The following is a 21106-nucleotide window of genomic DNA, read 5'->3' as shown; positions in this document are numbered from 1 at the left end:
AGTGTAGCTACAGAGGAAGGGGCCTCCTTTGCTATGGTGGTGAGGAGCGTGGCTGAGGTCCTTTCTGGCAGTCAAAGCGAATGTCTTGGCATAGGTGCTTAAACCAAGAGTCACCCTTTCAGACACTCTTTTCCATTTTAACAAACCCCTCACTAATGTCCTGCTCAGGCCTGGTTCAAGCCCAGCTCCTGGGAACCCAAGTTTCTTCACCAAGCACCCCACCCCAGAGAATATGGTTACAGGCTTTCACATCCAAGGTCAACCCTGTTGTGTTCCCTATCACATCACATAGGGAATCCAAGAGGCTAGACACCTTTGACATGAGGAGGTTGACTTTTATCAGCCTTGCACTGTGTTTGATGGACACTGGAAGCCTTTTGGGCAGACACACCCACAAGGTTTGGGACTGCCTATAGTCTTGAGAGAAGCCCAAACCTTACTGACACAGGCTATTGCCAGTGGCTGAGATGCAGCGGAGTTCACAAGTTGCTGCAGAATGGAAATAAGACTCGCTAGGCAGAGGTATTGCGTCATCAGTGTCACTCAGACACCACAACTTTCTGAGGCCCGCGAGTTTTACTGTGGATGCCCAAGTATCCCTTATGGAGTGCGCTTCAATAGTAACTGCTTCTTTGTTGACAAAGCAGATTCAACGCTGAGCAATTTAAGGAGTGCCAGGCCACTCCTAGGTCCATGGGCCTCTCCATGGCTCCTAACCAACTTTATTCTGCCTTGTGCCCCTGTCGTGGCTGCGGTTCGGTCTAGCAGCTGGATCCACTTCTACCCAGATTCAAGTCCTACAGGCTCAGCAGTACATTAGTGGTTATCAACATGGTTCCCACAAGCCTTGTGGGACACATAGCCAGACTTCAACAGTGTTCGCAAAGGCCACCTTATCACCACGTGAACCCAATAGGTGGCAGGATCCGACATCACTTGTCCTGCTGGCAGTCCATAACATTGGACAAGTGAGCAGTCCCAATTCTTTCAGTTGGGGTATTCCATACCCTTCTTGAAAATGCCCAGAGGCCATGCAACCTTCTCCTTGCTTAGTCAGGAAATATAGGCTCTTCTTTGCCAAAGGAGCCGTCAAGCGGGTTGCCTGCATCAGAAGTACGTTGTGGTTCCTACAGCTGCTTCTTCCTAGTGCCCAAAAAAGCCTTCATCCTAAGCAAACACCTACGCCCTTCAATTTCTTCCTGAAGGAGTAATTAAAGATGCTCAATTTGGCTCAGGTTCTGTCTGCCCTGGACCCGGGAGACTGGATTTTAATGCTAGTCGTGCTTCTGTGGCCAAATTGTTGCCAAAAGTATCCAAATCGTCTTTATTTTGCAAACTGATGTCAGTGCGCTGGGGTGGTGCCTATATAGGCACTGTGAGCGTTATTTCTGTGGTGGCCGACGCAAAGCTGATCGATGTCACCTTCTGGCTCAAAGTTTCCGGGTCAAGTCTAACGCCTGGGGAATATTCCAAGGTAAGGAATCTGAGGCTAGATAGTCTCTACCAGATCAGAAGGGTTACCGAAGGTAAGTAACTTGTTCTTCTGTGGATTGGGTTAGCATTGCTCCTAGAGCTCCCGCTACGGGTCTTTTGAGGTTTCCGGCTCAGGCTCCTACTTTAGTGATTTTCCTGTTGCTCTTGTAGTTCCTACTCTACCAGTCTTTTCTCTCCCTCCAACGCCCAGAGTGAGATTATGCACTCCTAGGAGAAGAGGTCTAGAAGTTCTCACAATAGATCAAACAATCACTCAATATCTAAAAGCCCAAAATGTCACTCTACATTAGTGTGCTTAAAATCTACACGTCATCAAGATCTTAACACCATTCATATGCTACTTTGCATTCTTCAGATATTTCAGGTTACCAGTACTCTGACTTTATCAGAGCTCCCCATTACCAATCTTGCGGATTCTAGACATTACAACTTTTGTTGAAGTTTTGCTCAGAGGTGTTATGAAGATGCGTAGTCTTATTACTGCAATACAACCTAAGATGTCCATAATTTTTTTTAACACTACACCATCGTATCTCTACGAAGCCTTAGCTCCAGTTACTCGCATACCTATTGGAGCCAGCCATAGTTCTTAACACCGGCCACAGTAAAATAGACTCCTGAATGTTTTCATATAATGTACAAGCCACCGGAACAAGACCCTTTCTTCCTTCTTGCAGGTCCTTCTCCAGATTCAATTTCAAGGAAATACCAACTTAAATTTCCAACCTCTGTAGTACATTCTGAGAAGGAGAGCAACAAAATAGATGCCTTTGACAGACATTTGTGTGTCACTTCTGCAGGAACAATAAAACTGTGAGTACTTCTCCCTTGCTCGGGAGGTACACATACCATTTGAGGAATCTCTTCGGAATTTTCTAGAGAAGCTTCCACATAAGGAGAGAAGGCAATTCCAAGATGTTCTGCAAGAGGGGATAATGGTCTCCAATCGGTGCTGCTGCAGATTCAGTGGACCTGGCTGTGCATTGTTACTGTCATGATCAAATCATGAGCTAATCTAACATTGCTCATCAGTTCTCTACCGTAACGGTTTAGAACCAAAGGCCCAAAAGACCATTTTAAATCTACCTTTGTCAGGTACCAGTATTTGGGGGTCATGCAGATGATGAAATAAATTACATGAAGGTGTAGTCCGAGATTTGTTAATGTTCGTGAAAAAAAACCAAGTACAGCAAACACCAGTACACATCTTCTGACCGCTGTTAATTGCAGCAGAGTCCCTCAGTCGTTTCAGCTGAGCCACCAGCAACAGTAGAAGCATGTCCTACTGGCCTAATAGTTTGCAAAAGGGTGAGGCGGCAGCCAAACACAATCTGCCTGAGGAGAGCACACCAACAAGAGACACCTCACTTGCTCCTCTTCCATTCGCCACGTTGATGAGGGGAAGCATCAGCTACCATCTGGATGAGTGGAAGATTAGAATACTAGACCAAATATTTCTTACTAATGTGCAGAATTACTATTTGAGGTTGTGTTCCTCTCTAAACATTTGTCAGAAGAAAACATCTCAGTGCCATCTAGTTTTACTTTAATTTGAGGTCTGCATTGTAATATGCAAAAAGGCTGTTGAATTGGTTCTGTGGTCACAAAATAAAAAGGGAATGCATTCACGTTACTTTCTGGACTCTTAATTAAATACAGCCCCCACCCAGTCCATGGGGGAGGGGAGGTTGGATATGTGCCATACATCTAGAATGCTTAATTTATCATCCCTATCTTGCATTCCTCATATTCCGTACATCATCACATTGACTTCAGAGTGGTACACAAACCTTCTGCATCTGTCAGAATGCTCACACAAGAAAATACTGTCACTGGATCAACTGTTTTAATTTGGGAAAGAGGGATGTGAATCCTGGTCTCCTTTAAGATCTAACCAGTATTCTTCGCATAGGTTGGGCTCAAGGCCTTTGTGTTATCCCAATGAATCCAGCAGGATGATGACTACCCCAACCGCAGTGGTCCCCCTTTGCGGCTTCACCAGGGCCTCTCTGATCTGTGCAGCACAGCAAACTTGGCTTCCTAGTAACGACAAACACACTAAGGCTTCACTGACCTTCTTTACCCTTATCTTTTCTCTTAAAAATAAAAAAAGGTTTGTGAATGGGTTTTCTTGTACCTATGCTAAAATAGTGACTTTTTCTGGCTTTTCAAATTGGCTTCATGTTATTGAAAATAAGTGAAAATTGGTCAGAGTAGTTATTATAAACTGTCAAAGATTAAAAAACATGACTTTTCCAAAATAGAGTGTTGTCTATTTCTGTAAAAAATGACTCCCAGATTCCGCATGTGTGTGGGAAATGTTCTCCTGGAGGAAAACTAATATTACAGGTGAGTAACCATTCCTTTCTTGCCACCTAGCTTTCACTTCACTGCCTATCATCTTGATGTACCCCTTACTCTCCTGTTTGCTTTATTTGTCTAAAAAAAAGACTGATGTAACAAAACCCAGAATTTCCTGTTTTAGTTTTTCTATATTTTAATATACACGCTTGATCATGCACCTTCGTAATCTGCCTTTGCTAAACAATATGATGTACAGTTGACACCCAACTACACCGGTAGGTAGACTTATTTGATCCCCACATCTTATTCTCCTCTCATGCTTAAACCCAAACCCATCTAGTATAGTGGGTGCACTAACTAATTAATCCATCAGGTGTTGAAGGTCTCTGGTATTTCATGGTCATTTTCTACAGATGAGACAAGTGACATGTGGGAAGATGAAGAGGAGGAAGACGATGAAGATGAAGGCTTGGCTGGACAGCTATTATCAGATATCCTCTCTGCAAATAAATATGGTGAGAAAACATTACACCTTTCTTTGCATGAACTCGAAGTTAATAAACAACAAAACCATCCCACAATAGCTCCAGCTGAAACTGAACTTAATAAGTTGAGAAGTGTTCTTTAAATGTGATCAAAGTTTGTTTATAACTTTTAAACACTTTTCTTCATTGTTTTATTTATTTGTTGTCACAATGTGTGGAGGTTCTCGGTAATGTCTTTTATTATATAGAAATACTTTATTTTTAAAATGGGCATTCTTTCTTTAAATGAAAAAATATAGTAAAACCTTCTTGAAACTAAATTTGCCAAAATATTTTATTTATTTTTAGAATTAGCTAATAATAAAAATACATTTTGGCCTTTAAATTTCTCTGAAATTAAATGTGTTTAATTTATTGACAATATAATTATAGTGCCACTTTGTCAGACCTATTGGATTTAATTTTCAATATACTTTTTTAAAGAGTGAATTGTATCAAATGTGGAAAATGTAGCAAATACGCAGCAACTTTCAAGAACTGAAAAATGAAGCTGCACCTTTAGGAAAGCCAGAAATCTCCAGATTATTTTCCTTTTATGTTGCTGATGTATTAAGTATTTCGGAGCATAGGCTCTGACCTTAACCGCCTTAATTGTAAAAGGGTTTTTGTCACAACCTGTTCTGTCAACATTGGACATTTTTGAAGGCAGGAAAGTTTTTTGTTTTTTTTTCTTTCTTACCGAAAACTGCTGTTTCTCAGTTGTTTTTCTCAGCTTTCCATTCTCTTTGTGTCAAGTGCCCTGTATGTCCCTGGAAGAAGCTTGAAAAAGGTCCATCAAGCGCTTTGTGTGGTTCCTCATTGACCTCATTGATTTTTCTTTCAAGAAGTGTACTTTTTGCTAATTGATGTCCAAGAGGACTGTGTCAGCCTAGGAAGAAGTCTCACTGAGAATGCTGCAGATCATAGAGGTTGAAGAAATGCCAATTGAGTGGCTCCTACTGCTGTAAGCTTTTATTCCCCTACACAAGACTCCCACATAGATATTGCCAAATAAGAATTTAAGGATAAAAACAGTGTTCCCACCATTCTTTTCAATGTCGATGAAAGAAACACCTGCTACATGCTTACCATCCAGGACAGGCAGGGTTTGGAGATCCTTTTAGTCACTGAAGACAACAACACTGCTGGTGCCATTCAAGGTTGAGAACACAACAGTTGATAAAATACTCGTCATCCATGTCAAAACGATCTGTTCATTTCACTTTGCTAACATTGGCATACCCATACCTGAATGGGGATATGAATTCTTCACTGAAATCTGCTTCTACTATTCTGGATCCCACTCCTGAGGAGCCATTCATTAACTCAGGCTCTAGCAGAAGCTCCTTTGAAAGCACGTAGCACAATTATACTGAATCTAGTTATTGGAAAAGGTTTTGGCCATTATCTTCTCTACCAGCGGTCTCGAAGACCCGTGATACCAGAGTTGTGTTTACCTCAAAATGATGTGACCGAGAAGATATTCTTGGCTCCAAAAGGAAATGTACCTTTTTTGGGGGGAAAGTAGTACAAGCAGTTGTACCTTTCTCTCCAATAAGTTATGCCATGTTTGACAAGGAAGTGTTGCAAGTCAAACATGTCAGAAAATGTCTTATCTGTGCTTCATTGTTCCATGTCCCTAGAAGTGTTAACTTAGCCAAAAGGGTCAGCTGTATATTAAAACATTTCTGCAAACACTTTAACACTTCCTTCCAAAAGCCTTTAAAATGTGGGCATTCCCAGATTATGTGCATAAACCACCTGTGTACACTGAAGTATACAAAAAGGGATGGTTGGCTGCTTGAAATATTCTCAGCTACTTGTAATTATGCAGGTTCCAGTCCATCCAATAGGAACAGTTCTCCCCAAACTGCCAAGCCAGGTTCTCTCTGAACCAGAAACCAAGCAACTAAAAAACTGTATTGCCCTATTTCCGGCTCGTCAGTCAGGTGCAGCTTGGTTCTAGAGGCAAAGTGAGCATGGGCCAACTTCTAGACATGCCTGTTGCACTCTAGGCAGTGCACTGAAATATAAAAAAAAAAGTGATGGGTGACTTGCTTGACTTGATCTAAGACACTGGTACTTAGGCCGTATCCAAATCGTCTTTATTTTGCACACCATGCCACCTCAATTTGGACCCACTCATATGCAAATCAGTCTTTATCCTGCGCCAGTAGGAACAGTCCAGCCTGAACTGTCAGGCCAGGACCTCCCTGAACCGGAACACAAGCAATCCAAGACCATCTTTACTCTTATTAGGGCTCATGGTGCAGCTTTGTTCCAGTGGCACAGTGTGCATAGGACCGGTTTATGGGCTTACCGGACCCACTTATGGCATTGCACTGAAATATACAAAAATGTCATGGATAGAATGCTTGACTTAATCTCAGCTACTCACAATTACTTGGCCGCATCCCAGTTCATTATTTTGCACACCATGCCACCTTAGTTTAGACACAGCCACATGTTCTATTGGAACAGAATCAAGGCGGATCTGCATATGGCTGTGTCTAATGTGGGGTGGCATTATGGGCAAAAAAAAAGATTGAGTGGGATGCAGCCTGCATATTTTGTAAACTTGAGTGCGGTGCCCCAAGTGTGATGGGTATGCCCAGCAGTGGTCTCACCAGGTTCACTTTGTCACTGGAACTAAGCTGTACCCGACTGACAAGACCCAAATAGGGCAAAGCTGGTCTTGAGTTTCTTGTATTGTGGTTCAGCCAGGACCTAAGTTTGTCAGTTCTTAGTTGTACTGTTCTTTATTGGATTGCACATGAATAGGTCGTATCTAGGATGGGATTATGGCAACAAAATATGGACAGGGATACAGCCCACATAATTACCAGTAGCTGAGAATCATTCAAATGATACAAAAGAAGTAATAGACAATCGCAGTCCTAGTTGTATGAACTTCTTGATCAGTTTATCTTGCGTTGGGTGCAGCTGTGTATAGTCTCTTGTGCTTAAGACACGGAACAAACTACTTGTTCGAGGCATGTGGGCTGCTGAATTCATATCTGTGCATAGATCGCCGCCTAGTGTTGGGTCCGGATGATTGCACATTGTTGTCCTGGAAGAGTCTTCGAAGTATCACGAGATAGGTGGCTCCTCCCCTGGACTACAGTGCGCATGGGCATCGACTCCATCCCCAGATTGTTTTTTTCCACCATTGGGTTCGGATGTGTTTCGGTTCCCTCTGTCGGAATCGATAGTTGTTAACTTACTTTGCTCGAGACCAAAAGGTCTTTAGGACTTGCGCTGGTATTGTCTATCGTTCGGGTTCGTAATTTCCTCGGCTCCGAACCAACACTGCCCTTCCGCGTGCTTTCGGCGCGGACGGGCCTACTCGACGCTCCAACCTCTTCCATCATGGAACAAAGTCCATTTAAACGGTGCCCGGTGTGTGCCTCGAAGTATCCGCATATCGATGTACACCCGGTGTGCAATAAGTGTTTGTCGCCGGACCACGACGAGGCCAAGTGTATGGCCTGCTCCAAGTTCCGGCCCAAGAAAACACTCAAGCTCCGCCGAGCTGCGCGCCTGGAGGCCCAACGATCGGCACCACCTCCTACAGACATCTTCGACGCGGAGGATGTCGGGGGCGACACTATCCAGGAGATCACAGAATCTAACCCGGCGTCTGAGGTCGAGGACGACTACGACGCGGAAGACGAGGATTTCGATGAAGTCGTCGAGCAGGTAGGGGACGACGACGGGGCCCTTGCCACCGTAGAGGATAGCTCGGATGAAGAGCTTCCTCAGACTGACTCCGGGGCCAGCCAACATAAGGCCCAGGTCGAGGGATCGCCTTCGGGCCTTACCCAAAGCCTTGATGCCCGTCCCACGGCTCCGCCTTCCGGCCCGCCCACGGACATTGATACGGCGCCACTCACGGTACAGCCAAAACCGAAAGTGAAACCAACGGTCTTGACGCCAGACGTATCGAAACCGAAAGCGCAAATCACGCTGGTCGGGTCGAAGACTTCGGAGGCCTCGGCGCCGAAGAAATCCAAGATGGCCGTCGAGCTCAAGAGCCACGCCAAAATGGCCGACCCGAAGGCTACTGTATCGAAGCCGAAGGTTAAAGGGACCGACGCAGCTGCATCGGCGCCGAAGACGGTCGACGCACATAAGAGTCGACTCGATCCCAAGGTCGACGACCATAAGACGTCCACTCTCGACCCGAAGAAGCGGCAGGAAGACCCCAAGTCCCTCGCTTCCACTCGACAAGGCCAAGGGGGCAACGGCGTCGACTCCGAAGAGCGCGTCATCGGTCGCCACCTCAAAACCAGCTTCAAAAGACTCTCTCGAGCCGGTGCGTCCCTCTGCCTCGTTCACTAAAAAGGTTACGGAGTCCCTTCAACGTATCAGGGAGGGGGCCGCAGCAGTCGAGCCGGAGGACCCTGTGCCGCCCAAGCCTCTAGAAAAACCGGCGAAGGCGCCGACGCCTATTCTGTTAACTTTGCCACCAAAAACGGCGCCGAGAGCTTTCACAGCAAAAGCAGGGGCCGGAGTGCCCGTGAAAGTGTCTTCGACGCCGAAGCCATCGTTGGTGGTCCCAAGCCCACGGCAACGACCGCTGGCAGAAGAGGAGCGTCAGGAAGTTATCATCGACGCCAACACGGGCAAGCTCTCTCTCCTTAAGAGAAAGATCACCCCTGAACCACAATTGGAGCATTACCAAATTCCACTCAAGAAAAAGATGGACTCTGCTGGTGCCTCTGCCTCTATGGAGCCCGTATCACCACAGGCGCAGGAACTTTCACCCTCTCATTCCCATGTAGAGGAGGGTGACTGCAACAACGAGGATGAGTATAGCTATCCCGTCTACTCAGACCCAGAGGATGTGACTGAACCATGGTCTGCTGGTGGCGATCCTGGGGACCCGCATTCGGGACAGGAGCCTCAGCTTTTTTCAGCCAAGACTTCCCCAACAGAGGACTCTGCAGCTTTCAATGCCCTCATTGAAAGGGCGGCAGCCAATCACGACGTCGATCTCCATGCTGACCCAGTGGACGTCGACTTCCTCTTTGACACCTTTTCAGTCTCTGAAAAAACTGTAAAGACTTTGCCAATGCTAAAAGGGGTGTTGAAACATGCGGCTGAAGTCTTCAAGGAGCCCACCCGGGCAAGAGTCATCAACCCACGTATCGACAAGCAGTACAAGGCAGCGCCCACTGATCCTACTTATATCAAGGGACAGTTGCCTCTGGATTCCCTGGTTGTCTCCAATGCACGCAAATGAGCCAACTCACAAACTACGGGTGATGCTCCTCCCCCAGACAAGGAATCAAAAGTATTTGAGGCTTCTGGGAAAAGGGTGGCTGCGCAGGCAGCCAACATATGGCGCATATCCAACACACAGGCGCTACTAGCGCGTTATGACAGGGCACACTATATACTCTAGAGACCCTTTTACAGCACTTACCCGATCAATATAAGGAAGCAGCAGAGATGTTGATACATGAGGGGAAGCTTATCACCAATGCTTCAATTAAGTGCGCTCTGGACGTGGCTGACACCGCCTCGCGAGCAATTAACACTAGCGTTCTACTTCGTAGACATGCATGGCTAAGGATATCCGGGTTCAAGCCAGACATTCAAACTACCATCTTGAACCAGACGGTCAACCCAGACCACCTGTTTGGCCCCGAGGTTGATACCACTCTCGAGAAGATGAAAAAGGACACCAACACTACGAAGTGTATGGGTGCCTTGCAGTCCCAGCAGTTTCGGGGTGGTTCCTTTCGTCGCTCCAATAATAGAGGCACCTCAAGGGGTCAACTTTCACCGTCAACGCAATTCTACAAGAGCAACACCCAAACTTCTTATAACAACAAAGGTCGGGGTGGATACCGTGGCAACAACGTCAAAGGCCGAGGACGTGGAAATAACAGCTCCAGGTCCTCCACCGCCAACAAACAGTGACGCCTTGTCACTGCCCCCCGACCACGCAACACCGGTCGGGGGGAGACTCCAGCAGTTCCTGCCCATGTGGAAGTCCATCACCACGGACAGGTGGGTCAGAACTCTTATCCAATACGGTTATTGTCTGGAGCTCACATCCACTCCACCCAACATACCCCCAAAAAACCGTCCTATGTCCGGCGAGCACTTGCACTTGTTGCAGCAAGAAGTCAACGTCATGCTGCAAAAAGGGGCAATAGAGCTCGTGCCCCTGCAGGAAAGAGGTGCGGGAGTTTACTCCCTGTACTTTCTGATTCCAAAGAAGGACGGATCTCTCAGGCCCATCCTAGACCTCCGGCCGCTCAATTTTTACATTCTACCAGAACATTTCCATATGCTCACGCTGCAGCAGGTTCTCCCACTGCTTCGGCAAGGGGACTTCCTAGCAACTCTGGACCTGAAGGATGCGTACTTCCACATTCCACTACATCCTTCACACAGAAAATACCTCAGGTTCACCATCCAAAACCAGCACTACCAGTTAGAGGTTTTGCCTTTTGGGGTCACCACAAAGTGCCTAGCGACTGTGGCGGCGCATCTGAGACGTCAAAACATCCATGTCTACCCCTATCTGGACGACTGGCTCATTCAAGCGAAGTCGGCCCAGCAATGCGCCGACCACGTGTCCCACACCATTCACCTTCTGCACGATCTGGGGTTCTCACCTAATTACCCAAAATCCCATCTCCAGGCAGCCCACATACGGCAGTATATGGGTGCTACCATAAACACTCTGGCGGCACTTGAGACTACACATGCGTCCGCTTCAGGAGTGCTTAGCACGTCAGTGGACTCAGGCTCACGGGCAGTTGAAAGACCTAGTGTTGGTGAGCGGTCGGGCATACAACTCTCTGCATTGGTGGAATCCACGGAACCTTTGCAAGGGCCGACTGTTTCAAGAGCCTGTGCCACAGATTATCCTGACAACGGACGCTTCTCTCCAGGGATGGGGAGCGCATGTACTCCAATACACGGTGCAGGGACTATGGACGCAGCAGCAAAGGAAGATGCACATCAATGTACTGGAACTGATGGCGATCTTCATGGCCTTAAAGGCATTCAAAGTACATCTGTGCAACAAGGTCGTGTTGATCCGGACGGACAACATGACGGCCATGTACTACATTCAGAAGCAGGGGGGCACACACTCTCCGCAGCGGTCTCATCTGGCTCAGAGCATGTGGAAGTGGGTCATTCAGAGGAACATTTTCCTCATGGCAGAGCATCTCCCAGGCAAGGACAATCAGATGGCGGACCTGCTCAGCAGGCACAGCCACCAAATGCACGAGTGGGAGATACATCCATCAGTACTCCAACCGTACTTCCAAAGGTGGGGTCATCCAGAGATAGACCTGTTCGCCACAAGGGAGAACGCAAAATGCCAAAGCTTCGCCGCCAGGTTCCCACACCCACAGTCGCAGGGCAATGCGATATGGATGAACTGGTCAGGCAGATTTGTGTACGCTTTTCCCCCAGCACCTCTGATTCCGCTGGTGGCACGCAAACTCAGGCAGCTCTCGATGACTCTCATCCTGGTTGCTCCAACTTGGGCTCGCCAACCATGGTACACCACGTTTCTGGAACTGTCCGTGGTACCGCATCAAAGGCTGCATCTCACACCCAGCCTTCTGACGCAGAGCCATGGCGACATTCAGCACCCAGACCCGCAACAGCTCAACCTGGCGATCTGGCTCCTGAAGTCCTAGAGTTTGGCTACCTCAACCTTCCTCCCAATTGCATGGACATCATTCGGGAGGCTAGGAAGCCCACTACTAGAGCCTGTTATGCGGCGAAATGGAAGCGGTTTGTCATCTATTGCGCAAACCACAACATTGATCCGCTAGATGCTTCTATTCAGAACATCATCTGTTACCTGTTCCATCTATACAAGTGTAATCTGGCATATACTTCCATTCGCATTCACCTGTCTGCGAAGGCCGCATACCTCCAAAATAGACAGCACCTTTTAATTTTCAAGGTGCCTGCTGTCAAAGCATTTCTGGAAGGCCTCAAAAGAGTCATTCCGCCACGGACTCCACCAGCTCCTGAATGGAACCTCAATGTGGTTCTTACAAGACTGATGGGTCCTCCCTTTGAGCCACTACATTCCTGCGAGATTCAATTCTTGACATGGAAAGTGGCTTTCCTTGTAGCAATTACATCGCTACGGAGGGTTAGTGAATTGCAAGCCCTCACAATCCAAGAGCCTTTCTTCCAAGTTCATTCGAACAGGGTAGTGCTCCGCACTAACCCTAAATTTCTACCCAAGGTTGTGTCTCAGTTCCACATCAACCAAACCATTGAGTTGCCGGTTTTCTTTCAAAATCCAGAGTCACTGGCGGAGCGGATGCTCCACACCCTTGACGTTAAACGGGCCCTAATGTATTACAATTGATAGGACCAAGGATTTTAGGAAAACTAAGCAGCTTTTTGTTGCCTTTGCACCACATCACAAAGGTAACCCTATTTCCAAGGCTGGTATTGCTAGGTGGATCGTGAAATGTATTCAAATCTGCTATGCAAAGGCAAAACGCACTCTTAGCATTCCACCAAGAGCCCACTCCACCAGAAAGTTGGGGGCCTCTATGGCTTTCCTTGGAAACATTCCCTTAGAGGACATATGTAGAGCAGCCACATGGTCTACCACACACACATTTACCAAGCATTACTGTGTAGCCGTGCACTCCAAACAGCAGGCAGCTGTAGGGCAGGCTGTTCTCAAGACACTTTTCCAAACTGCTGCAGCTGGCACAGGCGGCCGCCGCTAATGGAGGGACTGCTATGTATTCTATGCACAGATATGAATTCAGCAGCCTACATGCCTCGAACTGCAAATGCTACTTACCAGTATGCATCTGTTCTTGGCATGTAGGGCTGCTGACATTCATATCGCCCGCCCTCCTCTCCGGCGCCTGTAGCAGCTGCAGTGTTCACATATAATTTCATGGCATGGTCATCATTCACTGAGTTTCACTCCATCTTGGCCACAATGGCTAAAAACAATCTAGGGATGGAGTCGATGCCCATGCGCACTGTAGTCCAGGGGAGGAGCCACCTATCTCGTGATACTTTGAAGACTCTTCCAGGACAACAATGTGCAATCATCCGGACCCAACACTAGGCGGCGATCTATGCACAGATATGAATGTCAGCAGCCCTACATGCCAAGAACAGATGCATACTGGTAAGTAGCATTTGCATTCTGATGCGTTTCCCTCTGTGGAAAAAACCTCCCCAATCTGCACTCTCAGAGTAGAAATATTTTTTAAAAAAAGGTTTAACTTTAATCCATCAATCGTTTGGATCTTTGTTTAAAGAATTTTAGTAAAATGTTTTCACAAGAAGCTAATGTTGTCATTACATCACATACTCGTCCTATTCAATCTCCAAAACATATTTTATGGGTAACAAGCCCAATACATTTCTGGAAGGGCCCTTCATCAGGAGGTAATTCCTTCCGTATTAGTTATAGCTGCTTAAATATGTTTTTTCCAAAGATGGAAGCGCATCAGAAAAGTAATCATTCAACGGACCCTCCTGGCACTTTTTGTATACTTAGGATGTAGCCAGAAGGGACATTTATCAGGCATGCATTTGGCATGGCAGTCCTGAATTTCACCATCTGTTTTCTTAATTGTATTAGGTGAAAGTTTGCATATTGTCTCCACACGTGGTCACTGGGGAGCCTGTCCATCTGTGTTCTTAATTGTATCAGTTGAAAGTCTGCCCTGCCCTTATTGCTAACTCACATGGATACTGTAGAGCCTTTGATTATTCATCATCCTCAAGGACGCACAAGGGTTTTTGCCATTCCTTTTTAAGAGCCCTCTGTACACCTGGCTATATATAGATATGGATGTATATAGGTGTGTGTGTGTGTGTGTGTATATATATATATATATATATATATATATATATATATATATATATCTATATATCTATATATCTATATATATATCTATATATCTATATATCTATATATATATCCCAAAGAAGCTCCATTTTACTGGGGGCCCACGACCCTGCAGGGCGGACTCTTGAATACAGGAACGGAGAATCCTGTCATTTCAACATCGCAAAAGAAAGAGCCCATCTCCGACTTGTATGCAGGCTGACGTTTAATCATCGTGTGCTCAGCAGCCTCATCACACTCCTTTCTCCCCAACCGGTTTCGGCGGACACGCCTTGTTCACAGGTGAGTGTAGTTAATATACTCCTAGTGGTCACATGGCCCGTAGTGGAATACTACAAGCCCCAGAATGCACCAATGCGTGAAAATCAATGTTTTTTGATAATAAAATATCGGGTGCAATCAGTGTTCAAAGTTCATCACGGGCACAGTGCCTTTCGCTCAGTAACGTGTCAGCCAGAGGACTTCCGAGGTGATCTGACTACGTGAAGGAGAAAGGGAGAGGAGAGAGATGATTTTCTCTCTATGACACCGCATTGCAGGCATACCGAAATGTGCGAGGCAGCGAAAGGCACTGTGCCCGTGATGAACTTTGAACACTGATTGCACCCGATATTTTATTATCAAAAAACATTGATTTTCACGCATTGGTGCATTCTGGGGCTTGTAGTATTCCACTACGGGCCATGTGACCACTAGGAGTATATTAACTACACTCACCTGTGAACAAGGCGTGTCCGCCGAAACCGGTTGGGGAGAAAGGAGTGTGATGAGGCTGCTGAGCACACGATGATTAAACGTCAGCCTGCATACAAGTCGGAGTTGGGCTCTTTCTTTTGCGATGTTGAAATGACAGGATTCTCCGTTCCTGTATTCAAGAGTCCGCCCTGCAGGGTCGTGGGCCCCCAGTAAAATGGAGCTTCTTTGGGAAATGTTTAATGAGGGAGCTGGACCCGCTCAGTAACGTGTCAGCCAGAGGACTTCCGAGGTGATCTGACTACGTGAAGGAGAAAGGGAGAGGAGAGAGATGATTCTCTCTCTCTATGACACCGCATTGCAGGCATACCGAAATGTGCGAGGCAGCGAAAGGCACTGTGCCCGTGATGAACTTTGAACACTGATTGCACCCGATATTTTATTATCAAAAAACATTGATTTTCACGCATTGGTGCATTCTGGGGCTTGTAGTATTCCACTACGGGCCATGTGACCACTAGGAGTATATTAACTACACTCACCTGTGAACAAGGCGTGTCCGCCGAAACCGGTTGGGGAGAAAGGAGTGTGATGAGGCTGCTGAGCACACGATGATTAAACGTCAGCCTGCATACAAGTCGGAGTTGGGCTCTTTCTTTCGCGATATATATATATATATATATGTATATATGTATTCTGTCTTCTAGGGACCCATTTAGGGCATGTATAAATTGTAAGTAGTGTAAGATTGCCATTCCAGCCACTTTCTATTTATGTATCGACTTTTCTAATGATTGAAGGCCTGCAGTTCCTCACATGTCCCCCAGCCTGTCGATTCCAAGGAGTTCTCCTTCATCCCTGATAGTTTGTCGACTTCATTGGGTAAGTTATAATCCCAAAGGAGTGTTTCTTTTATCAGTTTCTTTTCCCATCTCAAATGCCTATTTGCCTCCTACCACACCTGTAGTACCAGCGCTGTATGTGTTGAGTGTTCATAGACCCTTTTTATCCTGCATACATCCAACAAGGACCCCATAGAGTACCTGTCAAACTTCTTCAATAGCTCATCTAGCCGAGAGAAGGGATATTTGTTCATTACTGCCAGTTGGACTGCCCAATAATGTTTACAAATGTCTGGAAGGGTTATTCCTCCATTATAGACGTCCATGTTTGTTTAGTGATATTCCTGGCAGCCCCTCATTTCATCAGAGATATCTTCCAACTAGCTCTGCTTTTCTAAAGATATCCTCTGAGATTGGATATGGTGTGTTTTGGAAGAAATGCAAGAATTTAGGTCACCTACAGGACGCATCCAGCAGTATGGAGATAGGAATAGACTTGATCCTCTTTATCCACCCCGGAAGTCAGGCGCCATGAAACCCTACGTGCGGCCGTAAAACCAGAAGAAGGCGCTCGACTGTGGGGAAACTAAAACGAGAGGGACGTGCAGAAGTAGCAGTGGGAGAAAAGGGTCATGAAGCCCAAAGCAAACCCTGAGAGGAGGTGGCAGGGTTGTCCGGGAGAGGGACAAGCGCTGCAGTCCTACCGGAGGCAACAGTCCAAGACTCCAGTAGAGGATCCTCCTGTTCGCTGGGAGCTACACTGACCACGCCACGCCCCTGAGGGACGTGACTGCACCAGGAATTCCGGAAGCACAGAAAAGAAAGAAGGCCTTAATTCCTGTTTTGGCTCCCTTCTATGGACAACTTTGTTTACTCCTAAAAGAAAAGATTTATCTATGTTTTGTTTGTTGAAATAAATAGACAAAGGATAATCTCAACCCTTCTAGTGTTTTCTTACGGTGACTCCCCATCTCAACGGCTGATTTTGAAACTGATCGCACGTTGCAAAACTGATAGCTGTAACTTCTTCCAATACCTCCTATCTATGTGAATTTATCTAATCTATTATATAGATTAGGGCTCAAGAATTCAGCAGGGTCTCAGGAAAAGTGGGTCTCTAAATATTTGAAACTTTCCTATATTCACCGTCAAGGTGTATGTAGTATAAGTCACTGCTCCCCAGGAGAATAGCAGGTAAAGGACTGATTTTTACCAGTTAATACGAAGTCCCAAATATCCACCAAAAATCTTCATGATTTGTAGGAATCAATCTAATGCATCAAGATTAGTCACATACAGCAGAAGATAGTCTGCATTCAGGAACATTCTTCCATCCCTTTTCGTCCTATCTTAGTCCCCTCACTAAAGCAATCCCTCCCCTCATCTAAGGTTTCAGCACAAAACATAGATGACAAGGGACATCCCTGCCTAGTCTTTCTGCGTAGCTGGAATGGTGAGAACAGTGTCCCATTCACTCTCACTCTGGCCACAGGGTTTTGGTAGAGGCGCTTGCCCCAGGCTAAGAATTTTGGGCCAATACCCATTTTGTGAAGTACTGTGAAACAGCTACACCTAATATCACCTGCAGATACAAGTACTCTGAACACATACTTGCCCCAGTATTGGTACTTTCATAGATTCCCATGCTTTGTATCATTCCCCGTCGTCAGAATGTGAGCCTCAGTAGTATCACAACATAGAAACAAAAGAGAAACATAGGCCTAGGCCTCATCTCTTTTTGTATCCTATCACTCTCTTTGTGTAAAAGAGACCAACCTTTTGCCAGGATCAATCAGAGCAGCCTCACCCCATAGAACCTTCCTGAGAGAGCTCAGAGCCTCAGATTTTTCTACCGCACGTTGTGCTAGGGAGTCTCCACTGAGCTCTGCTCAGTTTTCTCATTCTTACAAGTTATTTCTACAACTTTTCTGCTTCAATCAAGACATGTCTGACAAGGAGAAGAAGGCCTTATTCAGGTCCTGTGCCTCTTATGGGCAAAAACGACTTTTTGTGGAAGATAAGCATGAAAACTGTATATATTGCTTATACCTGGATCACAAGGCCACTGACTGCAAGATTTGTAGAACCTTCTCTACAAAAACGCTTTGGGACAGAGAGGGCCGTCTATTGACCTGGCTTCAAAAAATGAAGACTCGGAAGGAGGTGCTTTCATCAGATGAAGAGGATTCGACATCTATGGCTTCCTCTCTCAGATCCAAGAAGAGGGATAGGTCTCCTCCTTCTTCAGCCGAGCCCCCTATCAAGGCCCCTCATAAGATCTCTGACGGGTCTGAGAGAGCTAGTCTTATTAAATCTCCTCACGGAAGTGAAAAGTAGAGGCAGGGACAGGCTGCTGGATTGGTTACAGCCACTAAGGACAAAAAGGAGGTTGCTATCACTTCTCCTCCGTCCAAAAAGGAAAAGACTGGTGAAAAATACTCTACAATAATTCCAGGGACTGTTCCTGAGAAAAAACAGCGTCCGTCGACAACAAAAACATCAGGTACGTCGACGACGAGTGCTTCTGTGAAAATTCCCGCTGTTTCCTTGGCCCCGTCGACGGGATCGTCGTCGGTGGCGGTTTCGACGTTGACGACTTCGTCATTTAAGGTACCAGGTTCGTCGACCATGACTTCTTCCTCGTCGACAATGATGAAGGTCTCCAGGAAGGTGCTATCGACGGCTCCGTCGTCGACGAAGACTACATCGACGACAACGACGACGTCGACGATGACGCTTATGGTGATTACAGAGTTCGTCGACGAAACCGTTGACGATAATACCGTCGACGTCCAAGGCTCCGTCGACAAGGTCCACTGTACCGTCGACGATTCCATAGACGATAGCGTCGACGACTACCGCAACGTCGACGACGGCTCCGTCAACGAGGTCGTCGGGGGGTCAAAAATTGCAATTTCCTTTTCAAAAGCCTGAAATGACGTCTCCAAGGCGGGTTTCAACGCTTCCACCTACACTGCTTCTGGATGACGAGTCGGATGAGGAAGAGGATGATGGAGGCCAATATGGGGATGCCTACAGTCCCTCAGATTTACATGTCAAATGGCAAAAGACTGACACAGAGGAATATTATGAGCAGGCATATGATCAAGGGGCTCATCGCTATGTTCCTCAGGAGCGACGTCCACCTGGGTTTGGACAGGACATGGTGGCCACGCCGGCCTCTGTAATCTCTGATCTACAGATGATGCTACAAGACTATAGAACCAGGTTTCCTACGGAACCTTTATTGCAGCCTGCGCAACCTCCGCCTCCGGTGTTGCCGCAAGCGCAACCAGTGGTTGTGCAGCCTCCTTCGCAAGCTGTACCTCTCACGCCAGTGGTCATACCAACGGTCCTTTCCCGGACATCGGATCCCGAGCCCGTCAATACCATTCAGCAGGATTCCTCTTCTGATGATGAAGTACAGGTGGATCCTTTGACTGATCCATTGCAGGACCCAGACTTGGATCCGGTGACAGTGGACTACAAGATCCAGACGCCACTGGTCGAGATACTTCTTTTCCCCCTCCAGTCGATATAGGGGGATTCCATAACCTCATGGAGAGAGCGTCAAAGAGGTTTGGACTACCAATTACAAGGGAAGAGTCTGAATGTTTCCTGTGTGACTTGAAAGAACAATACAAAAGATCAGTCAAATCCATTCCCATAATTGAGCATGTGTGGGATGAAGGGATAAAAAACATGCAAAATCCAGCCACTGTTATCCCAGTTCTTCCTAGGCTGGAAAAGAAATATAAGGCTCCAGAGGGCAGTCCAGCTTGTCTTCTTGGTCAGCCGAAGCCTGATTCGGTGATCTCCCAGGCTGCTCAAAGTAAATCCAAAAACCCATCAACGCCTTTAACTACGCCTCCGGAGAAGGACGGTAGGCGCCTGGGTAACGTGGGAAAGAGGTTTTCTTCCATGGCCAGCTTGCTTGTTCGAGCAGCAAGTGCTCTCGCCATTCTAGGCAGATACGATTTCCAGATGTGGTGTGACATGGAGCCATTTGTGGAACAACTGCCAGACTCCGCGAAGGAAGAGGCTAGGAGAGTCCTTATGGATGGAGAAAAATCTTCCTCCCAAGTAATCGACTGTGCGATGGATATTGCATCCATGGCTTTTCGTGCCTTAGCAGGGTCAGCAGTACTACGTCGTCAGGGCTGGCGGAGAGCCACCTGGTTTCGTCAGGAAGTCCAAAATAAGATCCTGGACCTCCCATTTGATGGAGAGATGCTTTTTGGTAAGCATGTTGATGATGCCCTGCAAAGTATAAAGAAAGATATGGACACGGCGAAGTTAATGGGATCTCTGAACTATCGTAAGGTCCCATTTAGAGGTGCACAAGGCAGAGGCTTCTCTTCTTATAGAGAAAAAAAACCCAGCAGAGATATTCCTCACAGTCTTCGCAGTCTTACAAGACTCAATATTCAAATCAACGGCAGGGACAATCGGCGTCTTTCTCTCCCCAGCCTCAGCGAGGGCGTCCGAACCGCCAAAGACGTGACAGTGCCAAGAGGCAATAGCGGCCTCCTGGCTTTACCTTCTGTTCCTTCCCTCCCAGTAACATCAGTGGGGGCAGGATATCCTTTTGTCTGAACAGCTGGAAGTGTATAACAATGGACCAGTGGGTCCTGAATATTGTTCAGAGTGGCCATACGTTGGAATTCCAAGATCTTCCTCCAACAAGAGCTCCGGGCGCCACCCGCACAAAACATCTGAGTCTGCTCCATCTCGAAGCCCACCAATTGTTCATCAAGGAGGCAATAGAACCGGTACCTCTCTCTGAGGGTAGAGGTTTTTATTCCAAGTTCTTCCTGGTTCGGAAGACAGCAGAGACTTGGCGTCCCATACTAGACCTACGAGAGCTCAACACATATCTCATCAAACTCTTTCAGGATGGTCACTCTCCAAGATATTCTTCCTCTTTTGAACCCAGGCGATTTTTTGGCGTCTCTGCATTTAGAAGATGCGTATTTCCACATACCAATACACCCAGCTCACAGACAATATCTACGCTTTACAGTGGGCAAGAGCCATTTCCAATTCAAGGTGCTTCCGTTTGGCCTTCGGTCTGCACCACGGGTCTTCACCAAAGTGGTAGCACCAGTAGCAGCATTCCTACGAAAACAATCCCTGGAAGTTTTCTCTTACTTAGACGACTGGCTCGTCAAGGCCCCATCTTTCAAGGAAACTTCTCAAGCCGTTTCAACTTGCATCCAGTTGTTCAATCACCTGGGCCTTCAGCTAAACAAACACGTCAGTTCTGCAGCCCTCAAGATCCACAAGGTTCCTTGGGGCCATTTTGGACACGACACAATGCACAGCTCGTCCTTCGGAAGAACGTCAACAAAAGTTGATCGTCTCGGCTC

At 46.7% G+C, this 21106-nt stretch overlaps 1 protein-coding gene across 1 annotated transcript in view; it reads left to right on the top strand.

Moving 5' to 3' along the window:
* The window catches only part of IPO9 (importin 9), a 429396-nt gene that overhangs the window by 370787 nt on the left and 37503 nt on the right, over window positions 1-21106 (top strand). Inside the window, exon 22 of the mRNA XM_086923071.1 lies at window positions 4212-4313. Within this exon, the coding sequence (XP_086779197.1) occupies window positions 4212-4313 (102 nt within the window). The remainder of the gene's footprint in view (window positions 1-4211; window positions 4314-21106) is intronic.

The sequence above is a fragment of the Lissotriton vulgaris genome, chromosome 5 (assembly GCF_964263255.1).
Source record: "Lissotriton vulgaris chromosome 5, aLisVul1.2, whole genome shotgun sequence".
In the NCBI taxonomy this organism is placed as follows: Eukaryota; Metazoa; Chordata; class Amphibia; order Caudata; family Salamandridae; genus Lissotriton; species Lissotriton vulgaris.
This window is presented reverse-complemented; position numbering and strand designations above follow the sequence as displayed.